This window comes from Mycteria americana, chromosome 16 (assembly GCF_035582795.1).
Source record: "Mycteria americana isolate JAX WOST 10 ecotype Jacksonville Zoo and Gardens chromosome 16, USCA_MyAme_1.0, whole genome shotgun sequence".
NCBI lineage: Eukaryota > Metazoa > Chordata > Aves > Ciconiiformes > Ciconiidae > Mycteria > Mycteria americana.
This window is the reverse complement of record NC_134380.1, coordinates 3,028,320-3,055,774: the sequence shown is the minus strand read 5'-3', so window position 1 is coordinate 3,055,774 and position 27,455 is coordinate 3,028,320. Positions and strand designations below refer to the sequence as shown.

At 52.9% G+C, this 27,455-nt stretch overlaps 1 protein-coding gene across 1 annotated transcript; it reads right to left on the bottom strand.

Annotated features, from left to right (window-relative positions):
- Nucleotides 1-311: 311 nt before the first annotated feature.
- Nucleotides 312-19,701, bottom strand: PMP22 (peripheral myelin protein 22). Its single transcript, XM_075519208.1, has 5 exons — nucleotides 19,594-19,701; nucleotides 18,501-18,629; nucleotides 17,207-17,297; nucleotides 5,979-6,119; nucleotides 312-1,947 (listed from the first exon to the last, which is right to left on the bottom strand). The coding sequence occupies exons 2-5, from the start codon at nucleotides 18,576-18,578 to the stop codon at nucleotides 1,781-1,783; spliced, it is 477 nt and encodes a 158-aa protein (XP_075375323.1). The 5' UTR covers nucleotides 18,579-18,629; nucleotides 19,594-19,701; the 3' UTR covers nucleotides 312-1,780.
- Nucleotides 19,702-27,455: the final 7,754 nt, after the last annotated feature.

The following is a 27,455-nucleotide window of genomic DNA, read 5'->3' as shown; positions in this document are numbered from 1 at the left end:
GTCACATCATGGGAGCATCTTAGGACAGAGGCAGAAAGATAAGCACGCACCAGCGCTATGGCACGGGACTACGAGCTTCGTTCCTGGCCCTGGTGCTAACCCTGGTGCAGTCTTACCCCGCCGGCACAGGTACCTCTGCCACGCAGACAGCCCAGCGAGCTCAGAGCCTCTCTCAAGGGCATGAATTAGCCCACAAATCTGCTACACGGCATCACAGAGACCTTCCATGGGATGGCCGTGCAAGCAGACTGGCGGAGCGCAGCCTAGCTCTAACCTGCAGAAATGCCAAAAAGCAGAAGCAACTGAGTTATTCTGACTTTTATTTCATTGCTTCTTAGTCCACACAGTCGGTATAAAATCAGAAGAGCAAAGCAAAAAAAAAAAAAAAAAAGAAAGAACCAAAAAATACCCCAAAATGAAACAAAAACAACAACAGCAACACAGTGTCTGGAGTCCTCAGAAGGCAGCCTGGGATCTGCGCAGGTGCCCGTTCAATTCATGGCCAGACACATCGCTGACGCACAGACAGAGGACAGACATCTCGCTCCGGCGGCGAAGACCGACAGGGCTCCACCCAGAGCTGTTTCTGTTCCTCTTGACCACGGGGGAAAAAAAGGAACCTCGGTTATAAATGCTTTATTAAAAATAATAGTAAGAGCAAGTCTAAGTACAAAAGCAGTTATAGCTCATTTATATTACACAGAATTATTTCTCATTTCTAGCTTTGTTGTTTACCTCAAGATTGTTAACTGAATTTCCAGTGAATAAGGTTAAATGGCTAGCAATATAAGGAATGGTAAATAGATAGCACCATTTCATATATCTGGTATTTGATTTCATAGATATACTGGGTTTGCTTCTTTCTCATCGGTAGTTTAGATCCACGGCAAGGATAAAGCACATTTCACGGTTGGGAGCATCAGTGCCCCGGCAGCTCGGCTCGGCTCGGCACGGCACGGCACGGCACGGCACACACCCCAGCCCCGCCAGCATGGGCATCGGGGGCACCCCCAGAGACTGCACGGGTGAAGGAGGACAGCCCGCGCTGGATTGCAATTCAACCTAAGTGATTTAAAAGCCCAAATTCCCAGCGGGTGTGGTGGCAAGGCAATGGGACTTAGGCACATAAGTCATTTAGGCACTTGGGGCAATCAAAGCCTTTGCTCCAAAATCCTTCAAACCTTTCGGAAGTGTCTCCCGTCAGATCTGGACGTGCACTTCAGTTATCAGGATCACAGCATGTGGCAGGAGTGGGGACCAACCCTCCGGCTGGCGTAAACAGGCATAACTCCGATTTACGCCAGCCTAAAACCAGTCAGAGCTGGGGTTTTCTGATGGTTCAAAACGGGCTGGGATGAGGAAGGAGAGTTCAGGTCAGAGGATTTTGCATGAGAGAAAAATCACCGCGCTCTTGTTACACTGTTAGGAGTAATAGTTCCTTAGGCACTTGCTTTAGGCTTTAAAACATAGCATATGGTCAACAAAAGCAAACAATACTATGTACATATATGTAAAAAGTGTTATAAATAGGTTTTTTAAACCATAGATACTATATACATCTTCAATTAACAAGTAACCCTTTGAGTGTTTCCTTTTGGGGTCAGTTGGGTTTGGTTTTGGTTTTGGTGGGAGGGTTTATTCCTTTCCTTTTTTTTTGTTTTTTTTTTCTTTTTTTTTTTGGTTAATTTTCTTTTCCGTTTTCTCGTCTATTTTCCCCCGCCTCCGTCTCCTCCATGGACGTCATGAGTGCCCTTGTCACGCCATGCCGCCTCCCGCGGCATCACTCGCGCTTCCGTAGAATGATGTAGACGATGCCGCTGGCGAGGGCCAGGGGGAAGGCCAGCCACGCCAGGATATAGGCGAAGCCGTAGGAGGTGTTTTCCGAGGCTTGGTGCCAGTCCGTGTGCCTCACTGTGAAGATGGCCGCGCCGCTCATCACGCAGAGCCCTGCCGGGGAAGTGCACATAGGAAGGGGTTAGCGATGCCACGCATGGAACAGTTCCCTGCTGGAAACCCAGAGCCGGAGAGGGTAATACCCAACGCCAGCATGGAAAACTGTTTTTATTATTGCCCCCTTGTATCCTGTCTCCTGGAAAACTACGGTATGATTTGGAGGGTGTGATGCTGTGGGCTCTGCCCTGACTGCAGGTGAGCGGGGATATCTCTGTCGGGCTCTGAGCAGGCAAAGCCGGAGCCCCTGGAGCAAGCAAAGCCGGAGCATCGCCTGGGCTAACCCCTCCCCCAGGCAAGCATCGGGCATCCCCCAGCTCTGGGCTGCTGCTCCGGACCAGCCAAACTCCCTTGGGTAGCTTATTTAAAACCCAGACTGTAGCCTGAGCCACCCTATCAGAGGTGCTGCAAGAGGTCAGACACAAACCCTGGGATTTTTTAAAGCACGAAAGTTTCTTTATCACCTGCCCAGGCAAGCACAGCTGGGGGCCAAGGACGCTCTGGCCGGGCAGGGTCTGTGCCCTGCGATCCCCCGTCCTCCTCCGGGGCTGCAGGAGGAGCTCAACTGCAAACCCTGCTCGCAGCAAACTCTGCTGCGCCCGCGGCTCGTCCCTTTTCCCCAGCTCCTGATGTCCACCCTCGCCAGCCACGGGCCAGCGCAGGTCCCCGAGGGATGTCCGGCCAGGCCCAGCTCCGGTAGGCAGCATTTTAGCTTTGTTGCAAAAACAAGCCATCAGCATTGGGGACTGCCCAGACCTAACACAAAGCCACCTCTATTTCTGCCTGAAAACAAGCTCTTTCAGTCAATCCCAGCAGTTCTATTATACAGTTGCGGGGCTGTTGTCGGAGCTGAGTTCCAAATCCCCTCCACGGACCTCGGGACCACCTACATTTAACCACCGTGATATTTGAGCTGTAATTCCACTTGACACTGCTCCTTTGTTCTGGGAAAGTGCAGAAGTGGGAATACGTTTCATTAACGTGCCGCTGGTGCAGTTTTCATTCTCTAAGCGCGAGAGCCAACTCCCACTGCCCCGGCCCATGCAAAGAGAGCAAAACAATTGTCTGCGGATGCTGGTGGGACAGAGAACAGGCATGCGGCCACGCTGGTCACCTACAGACAGCAGAAAATACAGCGGCGATTGTCCCCATGAGGAATTTTGCAAAATGGAGGCGATGGTTTCTGCAGCATCTGCATGGATTTTGGCCTGGAGAACATGCTCAGGAATTGAAGGACAGTTGCATTCAGTTGCTTGCACCGATGCAAGCAACAATGCATCACCACGTTAGAGCCTGATTTTAAGAACATACTCTAGTCTTGCTTTGACAGGCCCGGAGGGCAAATGCTACCTAAAATCTGTTCCTGCAGGTCTGTGCATTCTGGTCCTGCAGACAAGCTGGGATGGGTGCTGGTGCATGCCCGTGGTCAGCTCTTCAACGCAGGGCTTTGCAAAAAGCTGCGGGACACGTGGAAGGCACAGCCCTCGAGGCTGAGCCTACACTCCCCACCCCACAGGGACAGCAGCTCTAGGGTGGGAGGGATGAGAAAAAAGGGATAAAAATGATGCTGAGGCTGGAGAGAGTGATGGAGAACTTGGGTCAAACCCTGAGAGGCCCAAACCAACACCTCTCCCATGCTGGGCTTACACAGCTATGAGAAGGTACCCGTGGATGCGATGGACCCACCAAGGACGGTGGGGAGCTGTCAAGGGGCCTTTCGATGCCTTTGTGATGGCTGAAATCCCATCAGGGCAAATTCAGCTAGACTACGGGGCATGTTTCCAAGCAGTGTGGAGAAAGTGCTGGGGATGCATCCTACCCTACCGCTGCCCAACAGACCCAATTGACCTCATGCATCTCTTCTTGCTCTTACCTGCACTCCCCAGTTCCCCTGAGCCACTGCTGAAGTTGTAGTGGAGACCAGCCCCTGCCCCGCTCCCTGGCTCTCAGGGCACCGCTGCCCAGCTCTGCCACCCAACAGCACCCAGTGGTCCTGTCCCTGGAACCCGCTGTTTCAGGTCCAGCATTGCTGTTGGTCAGGCTCCAAAACTGGAGACCCTCAGCTTTGCTTAGCTGCATCACCCTGGGAGAAGGTGCAGGGTGAGGGAGGGCTTCAGGAAGAGCCTTCTCATCCCTTCCCCCGTGAAGGCAGGTCCTCTCCAGCTCTGCTGGAGCTGAGAACAAAGCGCTCAAGGGGGTAAGACCCTGTCCCCAGCAGACCTGCAGCAGGGCTTTGTCATGCCAGGGATGAACACCTGCAAAACCTGAAGGCCACAGGAATTTCCTCCATTGGCTTTAGACAGCCGTGGCCTTCCACAGCGAGCTGCAAGGAGACCGCATCAGGTTCAGCTCCTTTGACCAGAGCCATCCGTACCTCCAGGTGGGATCTCCCGGCAGTGCTGGCACAGCCATGTCCTGTTTCCTACCCACAACCCTGAAATTTATGGTCACAAAGACCACAGCTGCCCTGAGCCCCCTCCTCTAGCCCTGGCCAGAGAGAACAGCAAGGATGGCCACCAGTGCCCACCTCTGCATGGTCCGTCCGGACTCAGACCTCTGCTTACCAGTCCCCCAGGCCATGGGGAAGCTTCATGGGGATCAGGTCACACTTCTCCTGTCCTTCATAGTGGCTGGGGATGGATTTGACCCATGCTTCAGGCCCAACAAGGAAAGAGACAGTAGGTCTATGGCCTGACCCTGCATCCCCTTAGGACACCCAGCACAGCTTAGGCAGGAGGGTTGCAATCCTGTTTTCTCTTCCTCTGAGAATGAAGATTCACCAGCAATCACTCAGGAGAGAGAAGCCTTCTGCTCCCAGATCTATTAGACAAGCTCTCAGGCAGATAATTGCATTATTAATGCCCATTTCCCCTCCTTGTCTCCATGGCTGTAATGGGTTTCTACACATGTGTCTTTCCAGAGACAGTGAACTGATCTGAACTCATCACCTGCATTATGGCCAAGCAGATACACTTATAATAGATTTCCCGCTACACTTGCTAACAAAGGTTAGCTCTGAACTTTTCCAGGGTTTGTGAAGGCCAGTCGCTTAGAGGATGCTCAGAAACTTTGTCTACATTCAGTGGATGAGTTTTTCCTCTGATTTAGTGGCAGGACCTAGGGTGGCTTTTAGTGTAACATCTAAAGCTCTAGCAAACGATTACTCTCCTTCCCAGACAGTATGTCATAATTTAGCCAGAACCTCGTTGCACTATTTAATTTTTCTAGTCTGAATGCTTGAAAATCCTCTCCACTGGTTTCATATGTGGAAATGTAAACGGAGCCAGTGGCTTTACAGCATCTATATTTGGAGAACTGTAACGTAGGACGTGAACCGTGGCTCATTTCCAGTGCTGAGTTCTTTAAGAGTTAAAAATAGTAGCTGACAGTTCAAAGTCAGCTGGCTCACCCTGCACGCTCCAGCAGCTCTTTGCTGATGTGGAAAGCACCAGGCCCCCTTATGGCAAGTTTATAAATAATCATCGGATCCTCTTTTGCCAAAAGAGGATCGTCACTACTTCCCCGACCCTGCCAGCAGTTGCGGAAACCTCGCCCAGCCCAGCGAAGGTGGGTTCCAGAGCCAGCGCAGCCACCCTGGACCATCAGCACCCCAGCACGAGCCGCGGGAAGAAGAGGCAGAGCCCTCAGTCCGGCAGCCCCCGTGCCCTGCCTGCCCCACCGCCCGGGACCACCGGCACAGCTCTGCCTCTGGCTCGGCGGGTCTGGCACCCTGTCCCTCTGAAACCTTCCCAGCCGGGGCAGCAACCCTCTTGCACCTTCCGTGATGCAAGGGCAGAAGAGATTGGATGCGTAACGTGCCCTGACAGCCGGACCCCATCCCAGGGCGAGAGACCTCAACAGACCCAAATTATTCATCCCCCTTTCCCTTCACTGAGCCATGCAGGAGCCAGTTCGGTGGCCCTCCTGCTGCGGTACCCAAGAGCATGCTCATTTCCACCATTACCCTCTCCTTTGCTTAAGAGCCCTTTCCCCACCGGTGACAGCCCCATCGATCAGCCCCCACTTACCGGCAAGGATTTGGAAGACTCCAGTAACATAAAACCGCCCGCCCTTGGTGAGCGTGAACAGCTGGCAAAAGAACAGGAACAGGGACAAGACGCTGAAGATGATGGAGAGGATCATCATCGCTTGGACAGACTGCAGCCATTCTGGGGAAAGACAGACAGAAACCTCAGTGTGGGCACCACAGATAGCGAGCCCCCACCACAGCCCGTGGCCTCGGCATCATCCCCCGTGCCAGCATCCCACCCCTCGTTCCCATTAAGTTTCTTAGCAGCTGGGGGACGTGGCCACATCCAGTGCTGCACCAGCCGGTGAGGTCCTCGGCACGGGCACGACGCTGCCTGGGATTTAGGATGACGTGTGCGTGCACCGGCGTGCTGGGCTAAAATGAATTGCAGGGCCACGCACTTTCTCAGGGAGCACGTATAATAAAATACGAGCAGAGATATTAGCGCTGCAGAAATCTCCCCCAGCTTCGTGGCAGGCCCTGGGAGTTCAGCTGTACTAGAAACACAAAAGCCCTGTGCAACAAACCGTGAGACACTGAGCTGGCCAAGCTCAGAGGTAAAATAAATACACAGCGAGTGAAAACACCTTCTGCTGTTGTGGAGTCAAACCTTTTGGAAAGAGCCTTCCCCAGCTGCCAAACGCAGCTGCCTCCCAGAGCAGACCAGCTAAACCAGCCCCTGCGTGAGTCACTGCCCAGCTATTTCCAGGCTTCGTGGGTGTGTAACTCCCCGCGTAAAAAAAAAATATAAATAAACAAGCAAAATGCCACTCCATCCCATGAGCTGCCACAGCTTGACAGAAAGAGGCAGTGCCTCACAGCACCGGGACGGGGCCGTGCTCACAAATCCCTCTGCCCTTCCCTTTCCTTATAAAGTTTGAGATCAAAATGAGTATTCGCAGCCTTCCTTGAGAGGTCTTTAAAGATGCAACATTGATTAATTCACCACGAAAGCCAGGCAGGACTCAGTACAGGTAAACTGAGGCACAAACCACCCAGCGAAAGGCAGAAAAATCATGCTTTGGGCTGGATCCTCAGACAGATGAGAATTAGGCAGCACTGAAGTCTCCGTCCCAGTCCCATGTTCCTGCCACAGTTTTACTCCTACCAGCTTCGCTCCCCTGGCTGCACGCTGCAAGAAACGGCTTTCTGCAGCAAATAGCTGAAACGTAGCAAAACTTCTAAATAAAGCTACGCTTCAGCTTAGCAACCTTCAGTACTTGGTGCCGCAAATGAGGCCATTTGGGACTGCCCAGAGCCGCATCTGCTCCCAGAGGAGCGATCACGCTTCCCCAGCAAATCCTCGCAAGCTGCACTCATGGAGGTGAAAGCGCAATTTGAACCAGAGAGCGAGGTACAGCCTTCAGCTGGGATGGTAATGATGATTCACGCCTGAGCCCTTCCAGCAAATCCATGCCTGCGGGGAACATCCTGTGCAATTTAGTAATGTCTGGCATGTTTGACTTCGGACCATCAATTCTACCCCTTGTCCTTGCACCTTGCCTCCTGATGTTCATGCAATGGAGCAAATTCAGGCCCTGCTCGCCAAAGCAGACTGAAACCACCCAGAGTGGCCTCTGCTCATTGCAGACAGCTTTTTCCTTCCCCTCCTTCTCATCCTTTCCCTGCCAAACTGCTATGCAGCATTAATGGGCCCTGCTAAAGAGCTGCTGCGCTTCACTCATTGCAATGCCACCAGGTTTACATCCACGGGCACCAGTAGCTGCTGTTCCTTCGGAAGGAGCAGCTATCGCTGCTGTCACTTCCAGGAAATCCCAGTGTGGTTTTCACACTGATGTGCACAAAAAATGTCTCATATATTTCATCTATCTCAACTGACCAGGCAGGGAAAGCCCCCCGCCTCAGGCACACCTGACCCTTCAGCTCTGGCCGTGCTAAACCAGTGGGCAACAGAAGGGATGAAGCAGCTCAAGTGCTGTTAAAATTCAAGTCCTAAACCAGTGCTCAGATGGGGTCAGAGACGTACAGTTAGAGGATGTCCAGCTCCTGAATTGCAATCTCCTTCCACGCTTCAGCACGGAAGGGGCTCCCGTCCCAGGTCTGGGAAGCTGAGCTCTTGTCTCATCCCTTCCCGAGCCCTAAACCCGGGGCCAGCTGTATGAACCAGCGGAGCCAAAGCCTGCCCGGCCCCAAGCCCTGCAGTTTGGTCCAGGACCCAGGAAGCCAAGTCTTTTGTGATTTCAAAGGCCGTGGGATCCGGCCCGGAGAGGAGCCCTTTCTGCTCGGAGGTGGATGCTCCAACTGCCGGTTATTTTAGGAGAAGGCTGTCTAGACGGAAAGCTGAGCCGAGCTGCCCTTTTAATTACATCCGCCTCCCCATGCCTCTTTTTTGGTTCTGAATGTGAATGATTTATATGAGCTTTTCAAAATCCCATTGTAATAAAGAGCCGTGTTAGAGGAACATAAAGGCAGGCACTGAGAGCGCGGTTTCGGCAGCCAGCCGTGCTGCTCTGCTGCAGCCAGAGAGCAGCAGTCGCACGAGCTCGTGGGCCGGGAAATCAAGAGATGATCCCACAGACCAGAGCTCTGGGGCTGCTCGCATCCAGCCCTTTGCTCGTGACTCGGAGACCCACAAGTGCAAACTGCTATACTCCCATTAAATCCAAGCCCAGCTGCCCACAGACTTCAGCTGTATTAGGCTAGCTAATTGCCTTTAATTCACTTGAAAACACTGCTATAACTGCAGATAGGATTGCTACCTCCTCAACTCCGTATGCTTTTAACTCCTTTGCTATTAGCGCTGTGTCCTACCTCTAGGCTTTTAAAAATAAAGCCAGTTTCCTACAGGGAGGTCTGGGCCCCGCGAGCTGTACTGCAGGGCTGTCAGCACTGTTTACTCCCAGGCTGTTATTTGTGGTTTCCCCTGGGCAACGAGTTGGTTACTCCATTTTTCTCCTGTATCTCTTCGGCTCCGTGTTTATATCTTTGTTCTTCAGGAGGAGGAAGAAAAGGAAACAGGGTGGAAAGGACAGATAACACCCTGCACGCCGCTTCCGGAGAGGACCCATCGGGAGCATTTTTAGAACCCTCTCAGGCAGTCAGAAATGAAGTAAGAAGTTTTTACAACACAAATTTGAAAATTTCACTAAGCTGTGCAAGCCCTGATGTGCTCATGCCACCACTTATAACAGCATGGAAAAGACTTCACCCCTGGGGTGCTGAAGACCACATTTCACTGCCCTAAAATCTAACGTGAAAGAAAGAAACCCAGAGCAGAAATTGAAACTTAGAGCAGAAATTGAAACCAAGAGCAGAAATTGCAGCTGAACCCCCCCCCCCAGAAAGACAGTAGCTAACCCAACCCCTTCCAGCAAAGCCCCAGCCCTGCTTGCAGGGAGGTTTTATACCCAGACAAGGGGTGCAGCTGAGCAGGATTGACAGGGCAGGCAGAAATATGCCCTTGGCCAGGAGCAGAGGCCCTTAAAGAACAGGCATTGGCTCCCCCAGGGTTTGTAGTAGACACCCTATCCTCTTTTGACCCAGCCAAGGAGAAGGAATAAAGTGCAAACTGAAAAGAAACTTATTTGAGCAGTCAGCTTATACACTCGCTGTAAGACGTCACTGAACTAGTGCTATGCATTAAAAACACCTGGGTGCCGGGACCTGCAGCTGATGGTAACATTTTGCACGTATAGCTTTCCCTTTGCAAACTGTGTATGCACTGCACACTTAAAAAGCAACCACTTCTCAGGAAGAAAACATCCACTAAGGAGGTAACTGTAGCATGTAATATATACAAAACTAGAGGGAGGGGAAATTCATGACCACATCTGCACAGTAAAACCTGCTCCTTCAGTGCTGCACGCTAAGTATCAGCGGGGTCAGGAACAGCACATGCATCTACTGGCACAAAGGTCTGCCAGTAAAAGACGTGTTTTCTGAGCAGAGTTTTTCCAAAGCAGACTCTCGGGCTTCAAGGTCTGATCAAGAACCTGAACCCAACGTGCATCCTCACCTATGAAGCTGACAGGTCATATCACAAGTACTGGTGTTGGCAACGGTTTTAAACCTTGATACTCAAACGCCCCTTAAGAGAGTTGAAAAAGCATGAACTCGTGAACTGAAGATGCAGAAATACTAGCTCAATTGCATCATTCTTCTGGGGCTGAACTTCAGACCACTGCCCCTTGGCAACTCGCTGTAGCAACCCAGAAGGGTGAAAAAGCTCAGCTACCCGCAGTGCTATTTCTGCGCAGCACAGACCCCCCCACCACCCCCCACAGCCCCACCGCTCAAAGCGAACATCTCTCCTGTTGAGGAGAGCAGCATCACGGCTCGTTAGCTACATCCAGCAGAGCCGCTAAGCTCTCCGGGGGAAAAAACAACTCCATGACATTACAACTTTCTTCTGCTTCGGTCCCAGACCTCCCACCAGCATGAGGTCAAACCTTCCCCGGCCGCGCTCTGGGCTGCTGGATGCTCAAGCTGGGAAAAGCAGGTATTTCACCCAACAGTTGCTCCTTTCCTATCCTCCTACGTCTGCTCCCTGGAGAGGACCACAGGGTGCTGGATCAAGGTATTCCTGGAAATCCCACCAGAAAAGAGGAGATTTTAAAGAGCTCCCAAGGTATTTGTAAGGGGGATGAGCAGGTGGGAAACACTGGGGCTGCAGGCAGGCAGTGAATGAACACAGTGCTGCAATTTCTGCCCAAGACTTCCTGGTCCTCTTCTGTAGCTCCCTTCAGAAGGAGATGAAACCCTCAAAACCCTCTTTTCTCCTCTTGTCCTCTTTTCCTCTCAGCTGTCCTCCCTTTTGCCTTCTCCTCGAAGCTCCATCCAAGAAGTCCCTGAGGCCAGGAGGTCCATAGCTCTCCAGAGCTGCCACATTCAAACATGAGTGGTTTTCAGAGCATGGCCTGTCCTCCGCATCTCTCTGGTTCAGCCATGAGGCCATAGCAGCCGTCCCATTGACCATCGAAGCTCACATCCCACAGAGGCAGCCTCTGATGCTGCCGAGGTAGCAGAAAGCTGCCATGAAAGCACCATGAAAAACACCTTCCAACAGCTCCACAATGCCCAAGCCGGCTCCTCTCCAAGACCCTCAGCGTGGTGGCTCTGACCTCCTTTTGGCTCACGTGTGAGAGCAAGCTGAGGTGGTAGATACATCATTTCAGGTCCTCCAAAGGGCTTAGGTACCAAGTCCCACTGATTTCAAGTCCAGGCACCAGGAGCAGGGATGGGGAGCAGAACCTGCAGGCACGCTGCTGGGGTACACTCAGCCTGTGGCCACGGGGACACCCAAGAGTCTCATAAATCACAGAATCACAGAATCGTATAGGTTAGTTTTCTAACCTATCAACCTTTAAGATCGAGTCCAAGCGTAAACCTAACACTACCAAGACCACCACTATACCATGTCCCTAAGCATGGCCAATAAAGGCCAAAAAAATGTTGGGTTAAGGGTTTTCCAGCACTGCACTCTACAGTGAACTCCCCCACCCATTCTTCTGGTTTTGCAGTCATCGTTTGCCCACATGTTGCCTTCTTCCTCCCTTTCGCTCCTCTTCCATGGGCCAAAGCCCCCCACCCAGCAGGGAAGGCTGACTGGCCCTCCCCTACGCAGAAATAGGGGAACCAAAGAGCTCTGGAGCATCTGAGAAAAAAACAGCACTAGTTCCCTGCCTCTCCTTATCAGATGCTCTTTGTAAGAAGAACAAGCAACAATAAAAACCTGGTTTTAAGCAGAGGAAATCCCTTTCATATCGCAGGCAACACGGTTGTGGCAGAAACTGATCCAAATTACAAAATATTCTCCTGGAATACCCCACAGTTCGTTTTAGACAACTAAGGGGCAAGCTACAGTCACCCACAAGCTAGCAGAGAGGGGTTCAACCCTGCCCGAGTTAGGCCAATGTTACCTATCATTAATGGTAAAGCGGGTGTCCCAGACCCACAAACTGCTAAAAAGATTAAAAGAAAACTGCTAAAAAGATTAAAAGCTGGCTCTTTGCTACTCTGCTGCAAACTGCAAAGACCCTGAAGGACCAGAGATGTCCCCAGTGTATCTGTACATGTGGTCCATAAGCTGAATGGGGCCAGCTGACGGCTAGAACTTCAAGTATAAAGGCTGTGCGTTAACACGCATACAGGCTATCCAGTATTTACTGCAGGGCTTCATTATAACAGACTCAGCATCCTTAAATATGGGTAATTTCTTGCTAGTTTGCAGCTGCCCAGCAGAAATATAGCAAAAGGCTGCAACAGTGCTGTGCCCGCAGACTCAGCAAGACAACACAGCATAAGGGCGGAAGGTTACTTTAGCATTCAATAAATAGCTGAAACCCTTTTTAAAATCTTCGAATCTTTAAATCTTTGAACTTCTAATTTGCAGGAGTGACTGGACTATTGCCTCCACCTCACCCTCCTGCTCTAGGAAATGTCCCCTCACCAGTGACCAGTTCTCCAAGTCTTGATCCAGTTGGTGCAGTCTCAGCTCTTCCAGTGGGCTGGAGGGGAATTTGCTCCCATCTCTTTTTGTTGATAGTTTATACTCACTATTGATAATGAAATTAGACATTAAGAAATCATTTACCTCGGTACAAGGCTTCAATGAAGCCTTGCAACATTATTTTCAGCCACGAAAAGGATTACTGCAAGTTAAATGGCACCTCCGTCTCTCCGTACCTTTTCTATGTCATGGGAGTCCAGCATTGCTGGAAGAAAGAGGCTGAAACAATAAGGGCAGCAAAGCCGCTCTGCAGGGGCTGACAGAGCAAAAGCAGTGGGTTCAGATGTTTCTGTTAAGCATTTTAAAGTGGAGAAGCAGCGGCACAATTCCTCCTGGGAACAGCTGATGGGTCAGGGCACCCATGCCCCTGCCTCGTGCCAGGGACAAAGATCCTTCCTGCCTCCTCCTCCAGCGCAAAGAAAATGCATTTCAAGCACCAGGAGCGCTGCTTAGGGTCCCCTCTGCCAGAGCAAAGGGGCTCTGGAAGAGGGCAGGTCTGCGTGCAGGGCACAGAGCAGGGCAGCACCCCCATGCACGGCTGTGCCTGCCCCATGGATGGGAGGTGCATCCCTGCCCGCCCGGGCAGTCCAGGGGAGATCTCCACTCTGGGCGACCCACCTGGGCTTTGCTTGTGGCCATCACATCAGCAAATTAGCAGGTGCATCATACGGCCCACAGCACTTAGTAATCATGTGGATTGGCAGCCTGTGCATTTCCCAAGGTTTGGGGTTTTCTTGTTCCTTTAAAAAAGCCAAAAAACACCAGCCTGCTTGTGAACAAGCCAGTCATGCGAAAGCCACAGAGCAGCAACAGCAGAGACTGTAAGAAGACAACAGGAAAAACATCTCCTGACGTTACAGGATGTAGGGATCCCCACGGAAGTTCCTATTGCTTCCCCACGTTCAGCATTCCCATGAAAATCAGAGGAAGAGCAGGAGAAAGTAGCAGAAAAAAACCTTCTTGCCTGCATAAAAAATGCAGTTGTGGAAAGAAAAGGCCATTTTTGGAGGAAAAAATATCGCTGTCTGGAAATTTGGGGTGGAATCTACTTAAGAGCACTTGAGCGGCTCAGGTCCAGCCGTGTGCCCCGTGTCTGCAGCAGGATTGCACAGCTGGGGGCTGGCACGCAGCCGTGCCGACGCACAATTCTGGGATTCAGAGCTGAATTCTTGAGATAAGTCTTTTCCAGGAATGTCTGACAGAGCAAACGAAGCAAAGATTGCAACATTTTTTCCATAGTTCTCGGCCTCTTGAAAAAAAATAATTTCATTTTCTAACAAGCAAACGCAAAAATCAAAGCAACAAGCAGGCAGTTGTAAAAGGCATCTGCCCCCGTCCCGGCGTTTCCTCCTCCCTCCCTGCGCTCGCTCCCATCAGGACCGCTCAGCCCTCACATACACAGGGGGTTCAAGCCCTGCCGAGAGGAATGTGGGAGGTGGGAGCTCAGCCTCCGCCGAGGCCAACTGCATCCTGCGCCCAAGGTCTGCCAACGTCCTGGGGAGCCACGGTCCAACAGTCCTCCTGCGGTCAACCCTAAGGTTGCTTTGCTGCTTATTCAATCCCCACAAGATAATCTGAGGTTAGGAGCACGGTCCCAAACCTGCCCCAGTGTTAAACGCAAGCAAATCTTGCTGGCAGCTGGTTTTAGCAAGTTCCACTTCTCATTGGGCATCCAAGTAACGGTCATCTAAACAAAAGGGTCCCTGTGCGGCAGAACGCTGGGCGAGAGGAGGCTTCACCCATGCCCAACGTGCCGAGACCAAGGGGAGCATCACAGCACAACAAACCCACCACCCTGGTGCTACGGCGAACCCCCCCAAAGCCCCCATCAGTGCTGAAAACACCAGACCCAGCCCTACCAAATTCCACATATTCCGAGTACTGAGTACCACTCCTTTTCAAAAAGGGAGGAAGAAATAACTGCACTACAGCAGCCACTGCGATGGCCGGAGGAAAAACTGCCTCTGCGTAAAGACCAAGTTCTGCCAAAATTCCCAAACGAGGATTTCTTGCTCTCAGCCCAGAGCAAACCTTGGCACTCTGCGATTAACCGTTAAGCGTCGTCCTTGGCACAGGCACAGAGAAACAAATTCTTAAGGCTTTCTACAACCCAGTGTAGCATGCACAGCCTGTGTTTTGAAAGAGATTTAAATGAGAACGGTTTGCGGTATTTGGTATAGGATCTTTCGTATTTTTGAAAGTAAGCATATTCCTAGCAAAAAGAGTATGAGGAGCACAACAAGGACTAGGCAGGGGATGAGCATGAGCCTCAGGGGTGGCCCTGCCGCAGCATCTTTGCCCCGTGTCCTCGCTATCACTCCGATAAGTGGCCGACCGCAGCTCCGCTGGCAGCACAGGGGCAGCGGGACCAAGGGGCTCAGAGATGGGCAGCGGGGAGGGAGGGTGCAGAGATCCACTGGAAAGGACGCTGTGTGGTATTTTTATTCTGTTTTTACAAACAGATTTTAAAAGCCTTGCATAAGCCTAGGAAATATCTTTTGATTTTGTGTTCCTACAGCACCGGTGAGCTCTGGATCCTGTATCCAGGGTCCCACCAGATGAAGGCTGGTCCTCAGCAGCACTGCTCCCACACCCCTGCCACGGGGTGGAGAGGGCAGAAGCTTTTGCCCAAGCAAAATCCCCTTTTCCTGATGCTAGAGCAGAACCTTCATACAAATAAGAGCTGTCAGAGAGCTCTTTAAGACTTGAGCACAATGCACCTCTACTCAAACAGCAGCCCGCTGGGGCACCTTATCAACCAAACTCAGCTGCTTGACCGTGTTTTTCACAGGGCCATCATGAATATAGCCCCTATAATGATAAAAATTAATCACTGAAAGGATCCAGAGGGAAGCCCCTCTTTGAGCACCTTCTGGGAACAGGGCAACGTCGACTCGCAACACCCAGCAGGACAGTCAGACGTGGAGGAAACCATCCCAACCACGTTTTGGACAAGCCCCTCTCAACACTGAGAACTCCCCGACATGCAGCATCCTGCAAACACGCAGAAAAAGCAGCGCAGGTTTGAAAAGCAAAAGATCTGGAGAGACACTACAGCTCTCAGCTCTGGGACTCCGGGAGGCAATCGCTGCTTTTTATTTCAAAGCGCAAGGCCAGCAGTTTCGGAGCACGCATGAATGGCCGTGAAGCAGCCTGCCTACGCTGCAGATAGCCAGCACCAGCCAACTGCTGATGAAGGACATGGCTCCAGAAGGCTCCTCGGCTGGGACAGGGTCCAGCCGCTTCCCGGCCAGCCCGGACACCGCCAGGCGTCAGCAGAGACCCGCGGCGGTGGCTCCGCTCCCACCGAAACCGGAGCCTGGGCCCAAGCAGGGAGACACGCCGCTGCTTTCAGTGCAGGGAAGATAAGAGGGAGAGTGAGCATCTGCACCCACCGCCCCACGCGGGGTACCCACGAGCGGTTTGCTCCCAACAGGCTGGGGATTAGGGTGACCCGAATCTCCAAAAACCTCTGACAGTAGCCCATCGCCACAGGACCTTTTGAAAGAGGTTAGTGCTCTGCACTGCGACTGTTCTCTACTTGCCAAGACCACGTGGCATTAGTTTGCTCCTATGCCAGGACCGTGTTTCCAGCGTAGTGTGACTGTGCTTCCAGTGACATCGGTATGATTCACAACTGGTTTCACTGGGAGAATCTGCTTCCACAGAAAAGCAAAAACCAGGCTAACTGAAAACAAATGCTGGACACAGCACCGCTGGCATTAGCCCTGCCTTCTGGGGAAACTGAGGCACAGGCTTGCCTGACTCCCTGAGCACAGATTTCATGTTATTGGTACCACTAGGTGCCCTGGAAACTCTGCATCACGGCATCTTAGCAAGCACTCCTCCCCTGCTGACCTCAGCAAACAGGTCACTGGGTGATGTCACCCAGCATGACATCAGCCTTCACCCAGCTTAGTCCAGAGGTGGCTCTTCAGCCACCCCAGATGTGCAGGTGCCACAGGAACCGTTTCAGCAGCAGGATGAGGCAGGGCCTGAGAGCTCAGCACATCCCATGCGTGATGCTCGGTAGCAAACCCCATGGTGACGAGTGTGCCCAAAAACTCAGCCTGTCACAGCAGCAAAAAAACCAAGGCAGCTTTCGAGACAGGGGACAGGGTGTCCTCCAGAGACAGGCCGTCCTTGGGGCACCATGTGCATCTTTAAAACACCCTCACAACCAGAGCAAGAGGGGGGCTTGCCAAAAACAGCCCCTCTGCTCCCAGCAGGGCGATGGGCACCCGGCAAGCCCTGCTCCAAGGACTGCCTCGTGTTTATACACCCAAGTATAATCAAAGTGGGCTAGTAACAGGAGACCACCAAAAAGCACTCGAGCTGGTCACCTCCGCTGTGGCCGAGTGTGCCGAACACCCTGCCGCGGTGCTGCCAGGAGCTGCCCCACAGCTTGAGGGGAGCAGGGCAGAGCAACGGGCATTGGGTCTGGTACCCACGCTAAGCCCCATCACAACTCCAAGGGACTGATAAGGTCGGGGGGAACAATCCCCCCACTGCTGGGCCAGCCCTGTGTCCCCCCACCAGGACACCAGGAACACGGCGGAGCCCTGCTCCTCCATCTGGGGACAGAGCAGAGGAGGCAAGGGGAAGGGGTGGGAGGGAACAACTGCAGGGGGGTGCAGGGAAAAGCAAGAGGGAATCACAAATAACCTGCACAGGCAAATCCCCCTTGATTTCCTAAGTCCGGCGAGGAGAAGAAAAGCGATGGGCAGCAACAGCCCTGATTGCCGGGGAGCACTCACCGTTCGTGGACGACGTCAGGCAGTGGAAGACGCTACCAGAGGTGCAGTTCTGCCAGAGGTCTGCCGTGTGCCCGCCGTTCACCAGCCATTGCTGCAAGAGAGACGCAGCCCCGTGAGCAGGGAGGCGGCAGGCAGCAGCCGCGTGCCCCCCAGGGCTTCGGCACAGAGCAGCCCCAGTGCGTACCGGCACGCGTGTGCCCGGCCAGGCCCTCCCAGGCACATGCTTTTCTTTAGAAAGGGGTTTGGAAAGTGAATACTGATATTTGCTTTTAGCTGCTTTCACCTCAACGGCAGAAAAACAGAAGCTCTTTATTCTCTTTAAACGTGGACCAAGTCCCACGGGGGATGCGCACTTCCCTCCCCTCTGCCGTCCTCACCTGGTGCCTGGCCGGGCTATTTGAATGCTTCCACGTGATTTCTAACCACTCAGAAGATTTTTGTAACGTATTCTACTGCTATTACCACCCCAAAAAAAAAAAAAAAGAAAGAAAAAAAAAGAAGGGAAATAAGAACCTGGTGAAGCAAGCCTGGAACTCACCAGCTCCACAAAACTGCTGCCTTAAAACCAAGTCAAACCTCTTCCTAAGTAGATGACGTGTTAACTGGGCTCTGGACTGAGAACGGTGCTGGGAGCCCTCTGTGCAGCATCCAACCCTCAATCTTCCTACTGCTTGCAAAGCTTAAGCCTTGAAAATCATCAACAGGAGCCCATCTGGGTTAGGAGAGAGAGGCTGTGCCTAACTCACAGCCCCAAAGGAGCAGAGCTGGAGACCAAAGCTGCTGGTGCTGAGGAGCCAGTGCCCAAGCCAGTCCCATTCCAAGGGGTTTTGACCCTCAGACTGGCAGTACTGGTCCTGTGGGCTGACGCCCATTAGCAGGTAGAGCTCCTTTATGAAAGGGGAGTGCAGGTTCAGGCCCACGGAGGGTACTTTGGGTGCTCTGAGGCTGCTCTGTGGCGTGAACCAGCATGGGGACGATGAGGAGATGGGCTTCAACAGCTCTCTCCCCTGTACTAACGGGGATGCCCTGAGCACCCGCTGCGGCACACAACCAAGCAACCCACCGGTTACACCCAGCAGCACAAATACGGAAAGAGCTTTCTGTGCTAAATGCTCCAAAATCCCACTGTTAGTAAGGCCAGCAATCGGCAAGTAAAGGTTTCCTGCTAACAGGCAGGCTGGAAAATAAACCACAAAGAAAAATAACATCTTCTGGTCTTGCCGTGCCATAACCACCCCGCCGGCCGCTCCCTGCCTCGCCGGTAGCCCGGTGCCGGAGGAAAGTCCGTACTTACGCTAACGATGGTGGAGATGAAGAGGAGCACCAGCACGGTGACGTGGAGCACGATGATTCCCAGCAGCAAAAGCAGCATCTTGGCGGCGGCGGCGGGCAGAACTGGAGGGGGAGAGGGATGCTGCTGGGTGTGCGTGTGCGTGCGTGTGAAGCCCGGCCCCGAGGGCGGCAGGAGGCGCTCCGCCGACGGCAGGAGCCCGCCCGGCTCCGGGGGATGCTTGGGCAGCGCCCGGCTCCCGGGCTTCTTCCCTCGGGCCCCGCCGACGGAGCGGGGGTCCGAGCGCTCTGCCCGGCCCCACTCCCGGATGCCCCCGGGGGGTCCTCCGAGCCCTTCCCCCGAGCCTGCTCCCCCAAGCCTTCTCACCGAGGGGGCTTCCCCGGCCCCCCTCCCCTGGGGACCGCCGGGGGGGGCTTCCCCGAGGGGGTTCCCCAGCCCCTCTCCTCCGAGGGGGGGCTCCGACCCCTCTCCCCGAGGGGGTGGGCTCCTCGGCACCTCCGGGAGAGGGGTCTGTCTCGGCGCATCTCACCCAAGGGGCTACCCCGGCCCCTCTCCGCCGGGAGGGGGGATACTTCTGCCCACCTACCCACGGGACCACCGGGGGTGACTCTGTCGGCCCCTGTCCCCAAGGGAGGCTTTCCCCGGCCCATCTCCCCTGGCGACCCCCGGGGAGGGGGCGGGGGGGGCGTCTATCTGGGCTCCTCTTCTTTGGAGGGGGTCTCCTCGGCCCACCTCCCCTCGGCACCCCCAGCAGGAGCTCTCTTGGCCCCTCTCCCCCCCGGGGGGGGGGGAGCTTTTTCCCCAGCCCATCTCTCCTCGGGACCCTCGGAGAAGAGGGGAGGGGGGCTGCCCTGGCCCCTCTCCCTAGAGGACCCCCGGAGCAGGGGGGTCCCCCCCAGTCCCTCTCCCCTGCGGACCCCCGGAGGGTCTCCCCGGCCCCTCTCCCCCTCGGGGTGGCTCTTCCCCTTCCCGGGGGAGCGCGCAGCGGCGGCCCCCCGCCAGCCGCCCCCCGCGTCCCCCTCCCCAGCCGGGCTGGCGGAGCGGCCCGGGCCGTACTCACGTCGCGGCGGAGCCGAGGGGCGCTGGGCGGCGGGAGCGGAGCGGAGCGGAGCGGGCGGCGGCGCTGTCAAGTTTCCCCTTTAACCGGGGCCACCGCCCCGCTTGCGTCCGCGGGACAGGGAGGGCCCTGCGGCGGCGGCCGGCCGCTCCTCCTATAAATGCGGCAGCGCCCGGGGCCCGGCCCGCCTCCCCCCGAGCCGACACTCGCTCCCTGCCCGTCCCCGTCCCCGTCCCCGTCCCCCGCACACACGCACGGCCGCTCCCGCCGGGCAGCGGGGAGATTTGGGGGGGGGCGGGGGGGACACACGACACCCCACGGCCTGGCTGCCCCCCCTTGCGAGGACCCCCAGCGAGGAGTCCCCGGCGTGGGGAGCCCCCGCCGCTCACGCAGCCGCGGAGGAGGGAGGGGGGGAACTGCCGGGAGGCGGCTCTGCCCCGCTCCGCTTTCCGGAGCGGCCACGCGTGGGCGTGGGTGGGTGCCTGCGTGTCTCGGAGCGGGTAACGCAGCGGAGTGCGAGGCTGTAGGAAGCCGGGGCGCGCCCTGGGCAGGATCCAGCCGGTGTCCCGCGGCTGCAGCGCTGGCAGCTGGGTATTTCCTAAGCAGATAAGTGACTTCTAGGGAGCGCTGGCAGGGAGCTTTCCTCTTCCAGGGTTGCACGGGGAGGGGGGCATCGTCAGCAGCGAGGTTACATGGAAAGGAGAGAGAGCTCTGCCGCACAAAGCGGCTCCCCTCGCCCCGGCGGAGGCAGCTTGCGTAGCCCCGGCCAGGGATCCGTGGGACAGCGTTCAGGGAATGAGCGTCTGGCTGTGCTGAAGTCGAGGGGAACGTCGCCTCTGATTTACACAGCGTGGCTGTGTCCCGGAAAGTGACACCTTTGCAATTTGCTGCTGCGACGGCAATGTCATTCTGGCTCTTGGGCTGGAGTTTTTTAGCACTTGAAAGCCAAATCCTGTGGGACTGAGCAACTTTTCACTAAATGGAGGGTGAGGTTTTCCAAAATGCTGGAGTGGAAGGGGTGGCTGCGCTCCAGTACAGCAGCCTTCACTCATTCCTCAGCCACAGCTAATCTGCTGAAATAAACCTCTCGCACACGCACCCCCCCTCAACAGTCCCTGCAGGAGACCTGCGCACCCCTGGGAGTCCTGAGCACTAGCACCTACCTCCCCATCACCTCGCCCCTCTCCACACACCAGCTCCAAACTAGTCCTGCTTTGTTGCTGAGACGAGGGAATTCGGCATCCAGCCACCAAAACTGTAAATCTTGGGAGAAAGCGGGAGAGAAGCGTGCTTGGCTCCTTCCTCCTGGCAAGCACAGGCGTGTTCCCTGCAGCATGGGCGCTGGCTCCTCTGCACTCGTGTAAGTGGTCCCATCGCACGCATTAGCCAGCAAGTGGGAGTTCAGAGTGCTCTATGGGGGTGGGGGGGAGATGGGCCAGCGGCTGAAACGAGACCCCCGGCCTCACACCGTGCTCGAGCCCCTGCTTCGGTACATGACTGCACATCCCGCCGCAATGCCGCCGAGCCAAACTGTGCTCCAGCAGCGCCGGCCCTGCCTTGTGCAGCTTTGCCCAGCCTGGTTTCAAAGGATGCAATTTGCCCTCCCCTCTGAAAAATACCCACCCATTTCTCTGCTGCTGCCACCCCCTGCGCCCTGTGACGCTGCTGCCTGCCATAGCAGGCTGCTGCACGTGCCATCAGGAACCAGTGCCATCCGTGACTGCAAGCCCCAGAGGACTAAAACATCTGGACCGCCATCAGTACATTCCTCGCTAATGAGGCTATTTCAGGCTGTCTTGCCTCTGTGGGTTGAGCATCTGTGCTGCTTTCAGAGCAGAAGGAGCCACCTCGCTCGGGGCTGCACAAACACAGAGCAAGAAGGGTCTTGTTCCCAAGGTCTGCGATCTAACCTGCCATTAGAGACAATCTTCTGATTTGGGTTTGTAGGCCTGAGATCTCGGCTGCTGTGTCTCTGGATAAATCATCTGGCCCGTTCCCCAAAAGCAGAGCGGGGAGATGCACAGCAGTTAAAGGCAGCCAGGAGGTGTGGGGGTCGCATACTGCAGCCGAGCTCCTCCATGAATGTGGGAGAGCAAAACCACCTCGGCTCCAGTTCTGAAAATGGTGCCAAAAGCAGCTTTTTAAGCACAGGAGAAATATCTGAAACGCAAATCAGGGAAAATAGTAGCCTGCGGGTAATGAAGGCTGTTTTGTCTGAGAGTTGCAGATTAGAACCTATGGAGGAAGCCCAGAGAGAAGAGCACGTCACTCCCGTGCTCCTCAGACACTTCTTGGAAAGGTCCATCGTTCAAATGGAGAGGGGCTTTGGAAAAACATCTGCTGAGCACGTGCTATCACGGCAGCTCTGGCGATGGGGGACCACACTGCTCCCCGGGGCGCGGCGAGTTCACGTGAAAGCGCTGGAGGCAAAGCTCCTCTTTGCACCTTCCATCAACCAGAGGTGCCGGATGGCGGCTGTCTGGGCCAGGAGGAGAGGAGGCGAGAAAGTGAGGATGTTCACAGCAGAGCCCTTGGGGTTTTGCTGGAGAGATGGCTGGAGATCACCACCCGACCCAGCAGAGGCCGGGGAATCGCACCGTGCTTCCCATCAAGGGGCTCGAAAGCTGCCCAGCTTCCCCAGCTCAGTCTCCATACGAGTGTGGCTAGCAGTGGTCACCGCCTAAATACAAGCAGACGCCACAAGAAATTTGAAAAATGTTTTGTGTACAAATAAGATTCACCACAGGCTATGCTGGCAATACTGTAAGATTGATGGGTTGTATAAATACTGAGTAAAAAAAAATATGGATTTCTCACTTTGAATCTATTCCATGGGATCACTTAAAATTCTTACAATGCTTCAGCTTGAATTTCTAGACTAAAATAATAATTTAGAAGGGAAAGTGGGTTTTATATCACTTTAAGGGGCTCAGACGCTAAGCTGACAAGGCACTGACAGACTGTGGACTTTGCTGAAAAGGGTCTAAGCCCCATTTAACTGTGTCTGCAGCATCACCTGAACCAGCACATCACGGGCTCTGCTGCCATCAGTCCAGCGTACACATACGCCATCCCCTTCCCCGAGCCAGGTGAATGAAACAACTCTTAAAACAAGCATTTTCAAACTACACAAAAAGACAAGATTTTCTCTGTATGTCATCTTGTGGATGAACTTGTTTAACCCCAAGACTTTGCTCTGTCATCACAATTTTAGGGACTCGCTTCCTATTCCCTACCCTGGTGATTAAGACCATTAGCAATGGAGGATTTGAAACGCAAAGGGGAAGGGGCAGAAATCTGCAGTGCCATCAGCAAGCCCCTGGCTCACATGGGGCTGGGAACAGAACAACGTGGGGAAAAAATCCTGTTTTCAAACAACTGTGCAACTAGGGAAAAAAGGAGAGCAATATATAGTTTGACTCGCATTTTATGGAGAAGCTATAGTGCTCCCCCAAACAATGCACATGCATATATATATATATAAAAAAACCGCACATACACAGAGAGAAATAGCTATCTAAATAAGTATTTCCAGCTGAAGGGCTGGGGGAAGGCTCTCCACCTTGAGGGCACGTCCCCAGCTGGCAGCGAGAGCAGGGCTCAGAGGGCTGCCAGGACCTTGCCCTTTCCCCAGCACACGGAGCTGTGCACCGAGTGCGGCTGGGTCTCAGCCAGGCAGCCGGGGAGGAGGCGGGCGCCGTGCCCCGGGAAGGGGTGCCGCTGCGGGTTACTGAGCCGCACGGCTACCCCACGGCCGGGCTGCAAGAGGAACGGGCCTTTTCTCCAGTGTAAAATGCTGTTTGGATCAAAATACACTGAGAAAGTGGTTTTTACTTTTTCTGATAAAACTGGTGGGATAGCTATCTGAAAAGCCGTTTCAAGCAGAAAAAAATGAAAGGGCAGACATTTAAATTCAGCAAACTCGTAAAACAAGACGTCTAATACATCTTGGAAACATTTACTTACTTTTCCTGACATTTGTTTTCCACCAAATCAAGAAGAATTTATAAAATATTTTAGTCCTGTCTGCATTCATGCCCAAAAACCAACTTCATCCAACTTTTTACTTTCAGCTCCAAGCCAGTTGTCATCACTGATAGAGTCAGGCTGAAATCACTGGAGAAAATCCCACTGGCTTCAATGAAACCAACATTTACCCACTGATTCCAAAAGCTAAAAAAACCAACCCAGGTTCCCAGCTGGGACGTGACTCTGTGTCAGGACATACTCAGATGCTTTCAGAAATCGTGATTCGTGCTCATCCCCCGCATGCTGACAGCATATGAAAGGAGCCAACCCTCTGCGAGCTCCTGTGTTGAACCCACAGAGGATACAGATCTAAACCAGCTTTGAGCTACCTTTTTGCCCAAGCTATTGAGTTTTAGACTTCTGGCTTCAGCAGTCCCAGGTCTGGCCCCTTTTTCAGTCTCCTGCAGGGTCCCAAGGGCGGCCGGCGATGCCCCGAGCATGAGATGCGCTGTCCCCTGCAGCTCCCTGCCGAGGGACACAGCGGATGCTGCAAGTCTGCACGGGCTTGAAGAACAACTGGAACGAGATCATGTGAAACAAATCCATCGGGGGATATTAAATTCAAGGACAGCCCTGTCAGCTCAGGAAGTCCTTGAGATACTAATTGCTGGAAGCTGGGAAAATAGACTGGGAAAGTATCACAGGGTGCTTGCCTTGTTCTGGTGCTTTTATCTAAGCATCTCCTGTTGGCTCTGTCAGAGGCTGAATCTGGGGCTTGCTGGACTTTGGTCTGAGCCAGCACAGCCATTCCTATGATCCTACACTGCCCAAATTTTCCTTAGCATTTTGCCAAAGTTTTCTCCTTTTTTTTTCCCCCCCATAATAGCAATGAGTTTGGATTTTTTTCTGACTGCTGATGCCGTTTTGGGAATTCTCTCTCCCTCGAGCATAATAATCTGCGTTAGTTATGCAATATACCGTTAACATGGTTTTTGGCAAGCTTTCATTTCACCCAAATTCATATCAGACTCCTCCAGGACATTCAATGATTTTTCTTTTCTTAGACAACAAAAACACCCAAGCCGCCTTTCTGAATAGCGTCTTGATAGACTGGCCTTGACTGTTCAACTGGATCCCGGACTGACACGAAGCTTGCATGAAGCAACGCTATCTTGGTTTTAGTAATTTATTTTCTTTCCTCCAGTCAGTAAACAATTAGTTTACAAACCCGGCTCTGCAGGGTTTATTGGAATGATGCAGGAGGGTGGGAATATAGCTGTGGGATGCAAAGGAATTTCTACAAACTAAATTTCTCAGCAACTTGGCTGATAAAGCCAGCAATAAACAGCAACAAAAGCAGGCACGTCTTTCTTCAGAGTGAAGGCATTTAAAGAAAGGAAACGTCACACCAATGCAGAAAGACAGCCGAGGCAGACGGGGATACTATTTAGAAGTGATCTATGAAAGCAAATCATTCAATGGTACGAAAGCAAAGGCATCTCGCGCATCAGAAGCAGGAAGGCAGGACAGTTGTTTAATGCAGCTGGTATACATCAAAGATACAGACTGCTCGGCTGCAAGCCCCAAAACAACCCTGCAGCGACTGAACCCAGCAGCTTTCCTCACCAGCAGCTCAGTCACGGGAGGGAAATCCATCGCTGTGCAGGAGACCCTGCCGCAAGCCACGTGTCTATTGGAATTCCACCCAAAACCCTCTCCCTAGAGACCCATTTTACAGGAGTTTTGTGGCAGGGCTGCCGCCCGTCATGGGATGTGCATAGGACAGTCTGTGAGAAGGGGAAAAAAGGAGACTCAAACGGAAGCACACACAGGATTAGACAATCAAAGTGCTTAGGGGGAATTTTAGAGTATCAGCTACCAGAAGTAGTAACATCAATATTGTCGATTTATGGAAAAATGGTGTGGAGAGAATGAAACCCCAAAGGGACCTGGGAATTCTCTAATGTCTGGGAAATCTGCTGCAGGAAAGTGGAAAGTATTTTTGAAAGAAATTAGAGAAGCTGCAACTGAAATTCCTCTGGTCATGGCTCAAATGGAGGAAAGAAATGCATTGCCAATATTGTGTAAAGAAGCATCAAGAGGGTAGAATGGCAAGATAAAATTTAGAGTCTTATAATTGCAACACCACATAAATGCTCTCAATTAGGAGAAAGCCTTAAAGGAGTTGGGCTAGTTGGGAAGATGAGTGTTTGGGGTGCTCGGAAAGCAAAATTGAGAGAACATAGGAGACTTTGGGTGCTGACTGTTATCGAGGCACCCTCATAGTAAAACAGAGCTCAGATTTTTTTTATGTGACTCAAAAACGAAGGTGGAAGCGAAATGAATGTGAAGCTGTCGCTGATGCCAGGACTTGGCTCAAGTTACTTAAAAGCATGAGCCTTTCCGAAAGGGACTGCGGGTGCCTCCACTTCCCCGTGCTCAGCTGGGGACAAATTCACGGGGCCCATTTCTCAAAAAAGAAAACAGGCGGCTCTGGCTGAAAACCAGCCATCTGGAGCAGGGCTTCAAAACAGCAGGGCAGCCAAAATCACCAGGGTTTGTGAAAGTCTTGAGCAAAGGAACATGGGGAGACTTACAGCACAAAGCTGCGCAAAGGCTAGCAAGGATGCTAACAAAAACTGCAAGTCCATATGAGTTCAGCATGCCATCAACTTATTTTGGGGAGGGAGATAGGTGGAGAAAGGGAAGGTGCGATGAGCTGGACAGTTTTTCCTGCTTTCGGTTGTATCTTCTCTTTAGAAAGGGTGGCTGCTGTCTCCGACGGACTCTGGCTCCAAGATACACACAAAGGAGAGGAAACCTATTTTTAGTCTCCATGAGACAAGAGTGCTAGTAAAAAAAAAAAAAAAAGATTAAAAAGAAAATTGCTTCCTGTTTAGGGCTGCTGCTGCGAAGAGAGATCCTGCCAAGATGCTGAGGCCGGGGCAGGACCTTGGCACAGGTTACAGCTCTCGGGGGCTGCCCCTGGGAGAGCGGGGAAGGCAGGCAGGTCTGTCTGGACCTATGCTGTGCGATGGAGTCATCTGGGGATGCGAGACAAGAAAAGATGCTCTCAGCTCCCGAGAGCCCCCACGCTGGGCCAGGAGGTCCATGCCCTGGATTCCCAAGGGAGGAGAAGGGACTTGAGCTTCTGCTCCTTTGGGATCTTGGTGCCTACAGGCTTTAGGCTGAGCTCAACTCTACTTAGGTTAAAATATTCAAGAGTGTCTAAGTGACACGTGAGTCTAAGGAGACAATTTGCAAAGTGACTTTCACACTGAGCCTCAGATTGATTAAAGACTTATCCCTCTGAACGTTCAAATACTTGGTAAAATAGGTCTGATTTACAGCAAGAGAGCAGGTACTATGGCAGTCAGGGTGGCTGACTTAAGGACCGATTTGTTTCTTTATCTACTTTATCTGCTTTGGTGCTTCCACCAACAAATTACATGCAAGAGGTTAAATTAGGAACCAATCCATACTCACCAAAATTAAACCCACAGCATTTTCTTCAATTAGCTAGTCGAAAGTACTTCCTTGTTTTAAGACCTCAGCACTGACATTTTAGATGACATTTAAAATTTTTCAAAAGCAAGAAGATTATCATTAGAAATCAGCTTAAAATGCAAGTTTTTCTGTTTAGGAACAACATACTGCAATGCTTTACAGGATAGTTTGTGTTTCTCCTGCTGCACCATTAAAAATACATTATATGGATGTCAACAGCTAATCACTCTGACAACTAACTTTACTTCCCCTTGTGCTTTTCCACATCAGACAGACTGAAAAGGAGGAAGACACAACAGTTTTTCTTCTAGAATCACAGATTAAAAGGGTAGGAATGAATCCCCGTGGGTGGATTTACTCTTAGTCACATACGAGGTATCTTCAGCTACTCTGGCACACCATGAAAGAGCAGTGGAAAGAGAAAA

Excerpts from the sequence above, each read along its gene's own strand:
- PMP22 (XM_075519208.1), bottom strand. The coding sequence starts at position 18,578 with ATGCTGCTTTTGCTGCTGGGAATCATCGTGCTCCACGTCACCGTGCTG. Across the intron at positions 6,120-17,206 it reads CCTGACGTCGTCCACGAACG|AATGGCTGCAGTCTGTCCAA; the intron begins GTGAGTGCTCCC and ends GTCTTTCCCCAG. Across the intron at positions 1,948-5,978 it reads AGTCTTCCAAATCCTTGCCG|GGCTCTGCGTGATGAGCGGC; the intron begins GTAAGTGGGGGC and ends CTTCCCCGGCAG.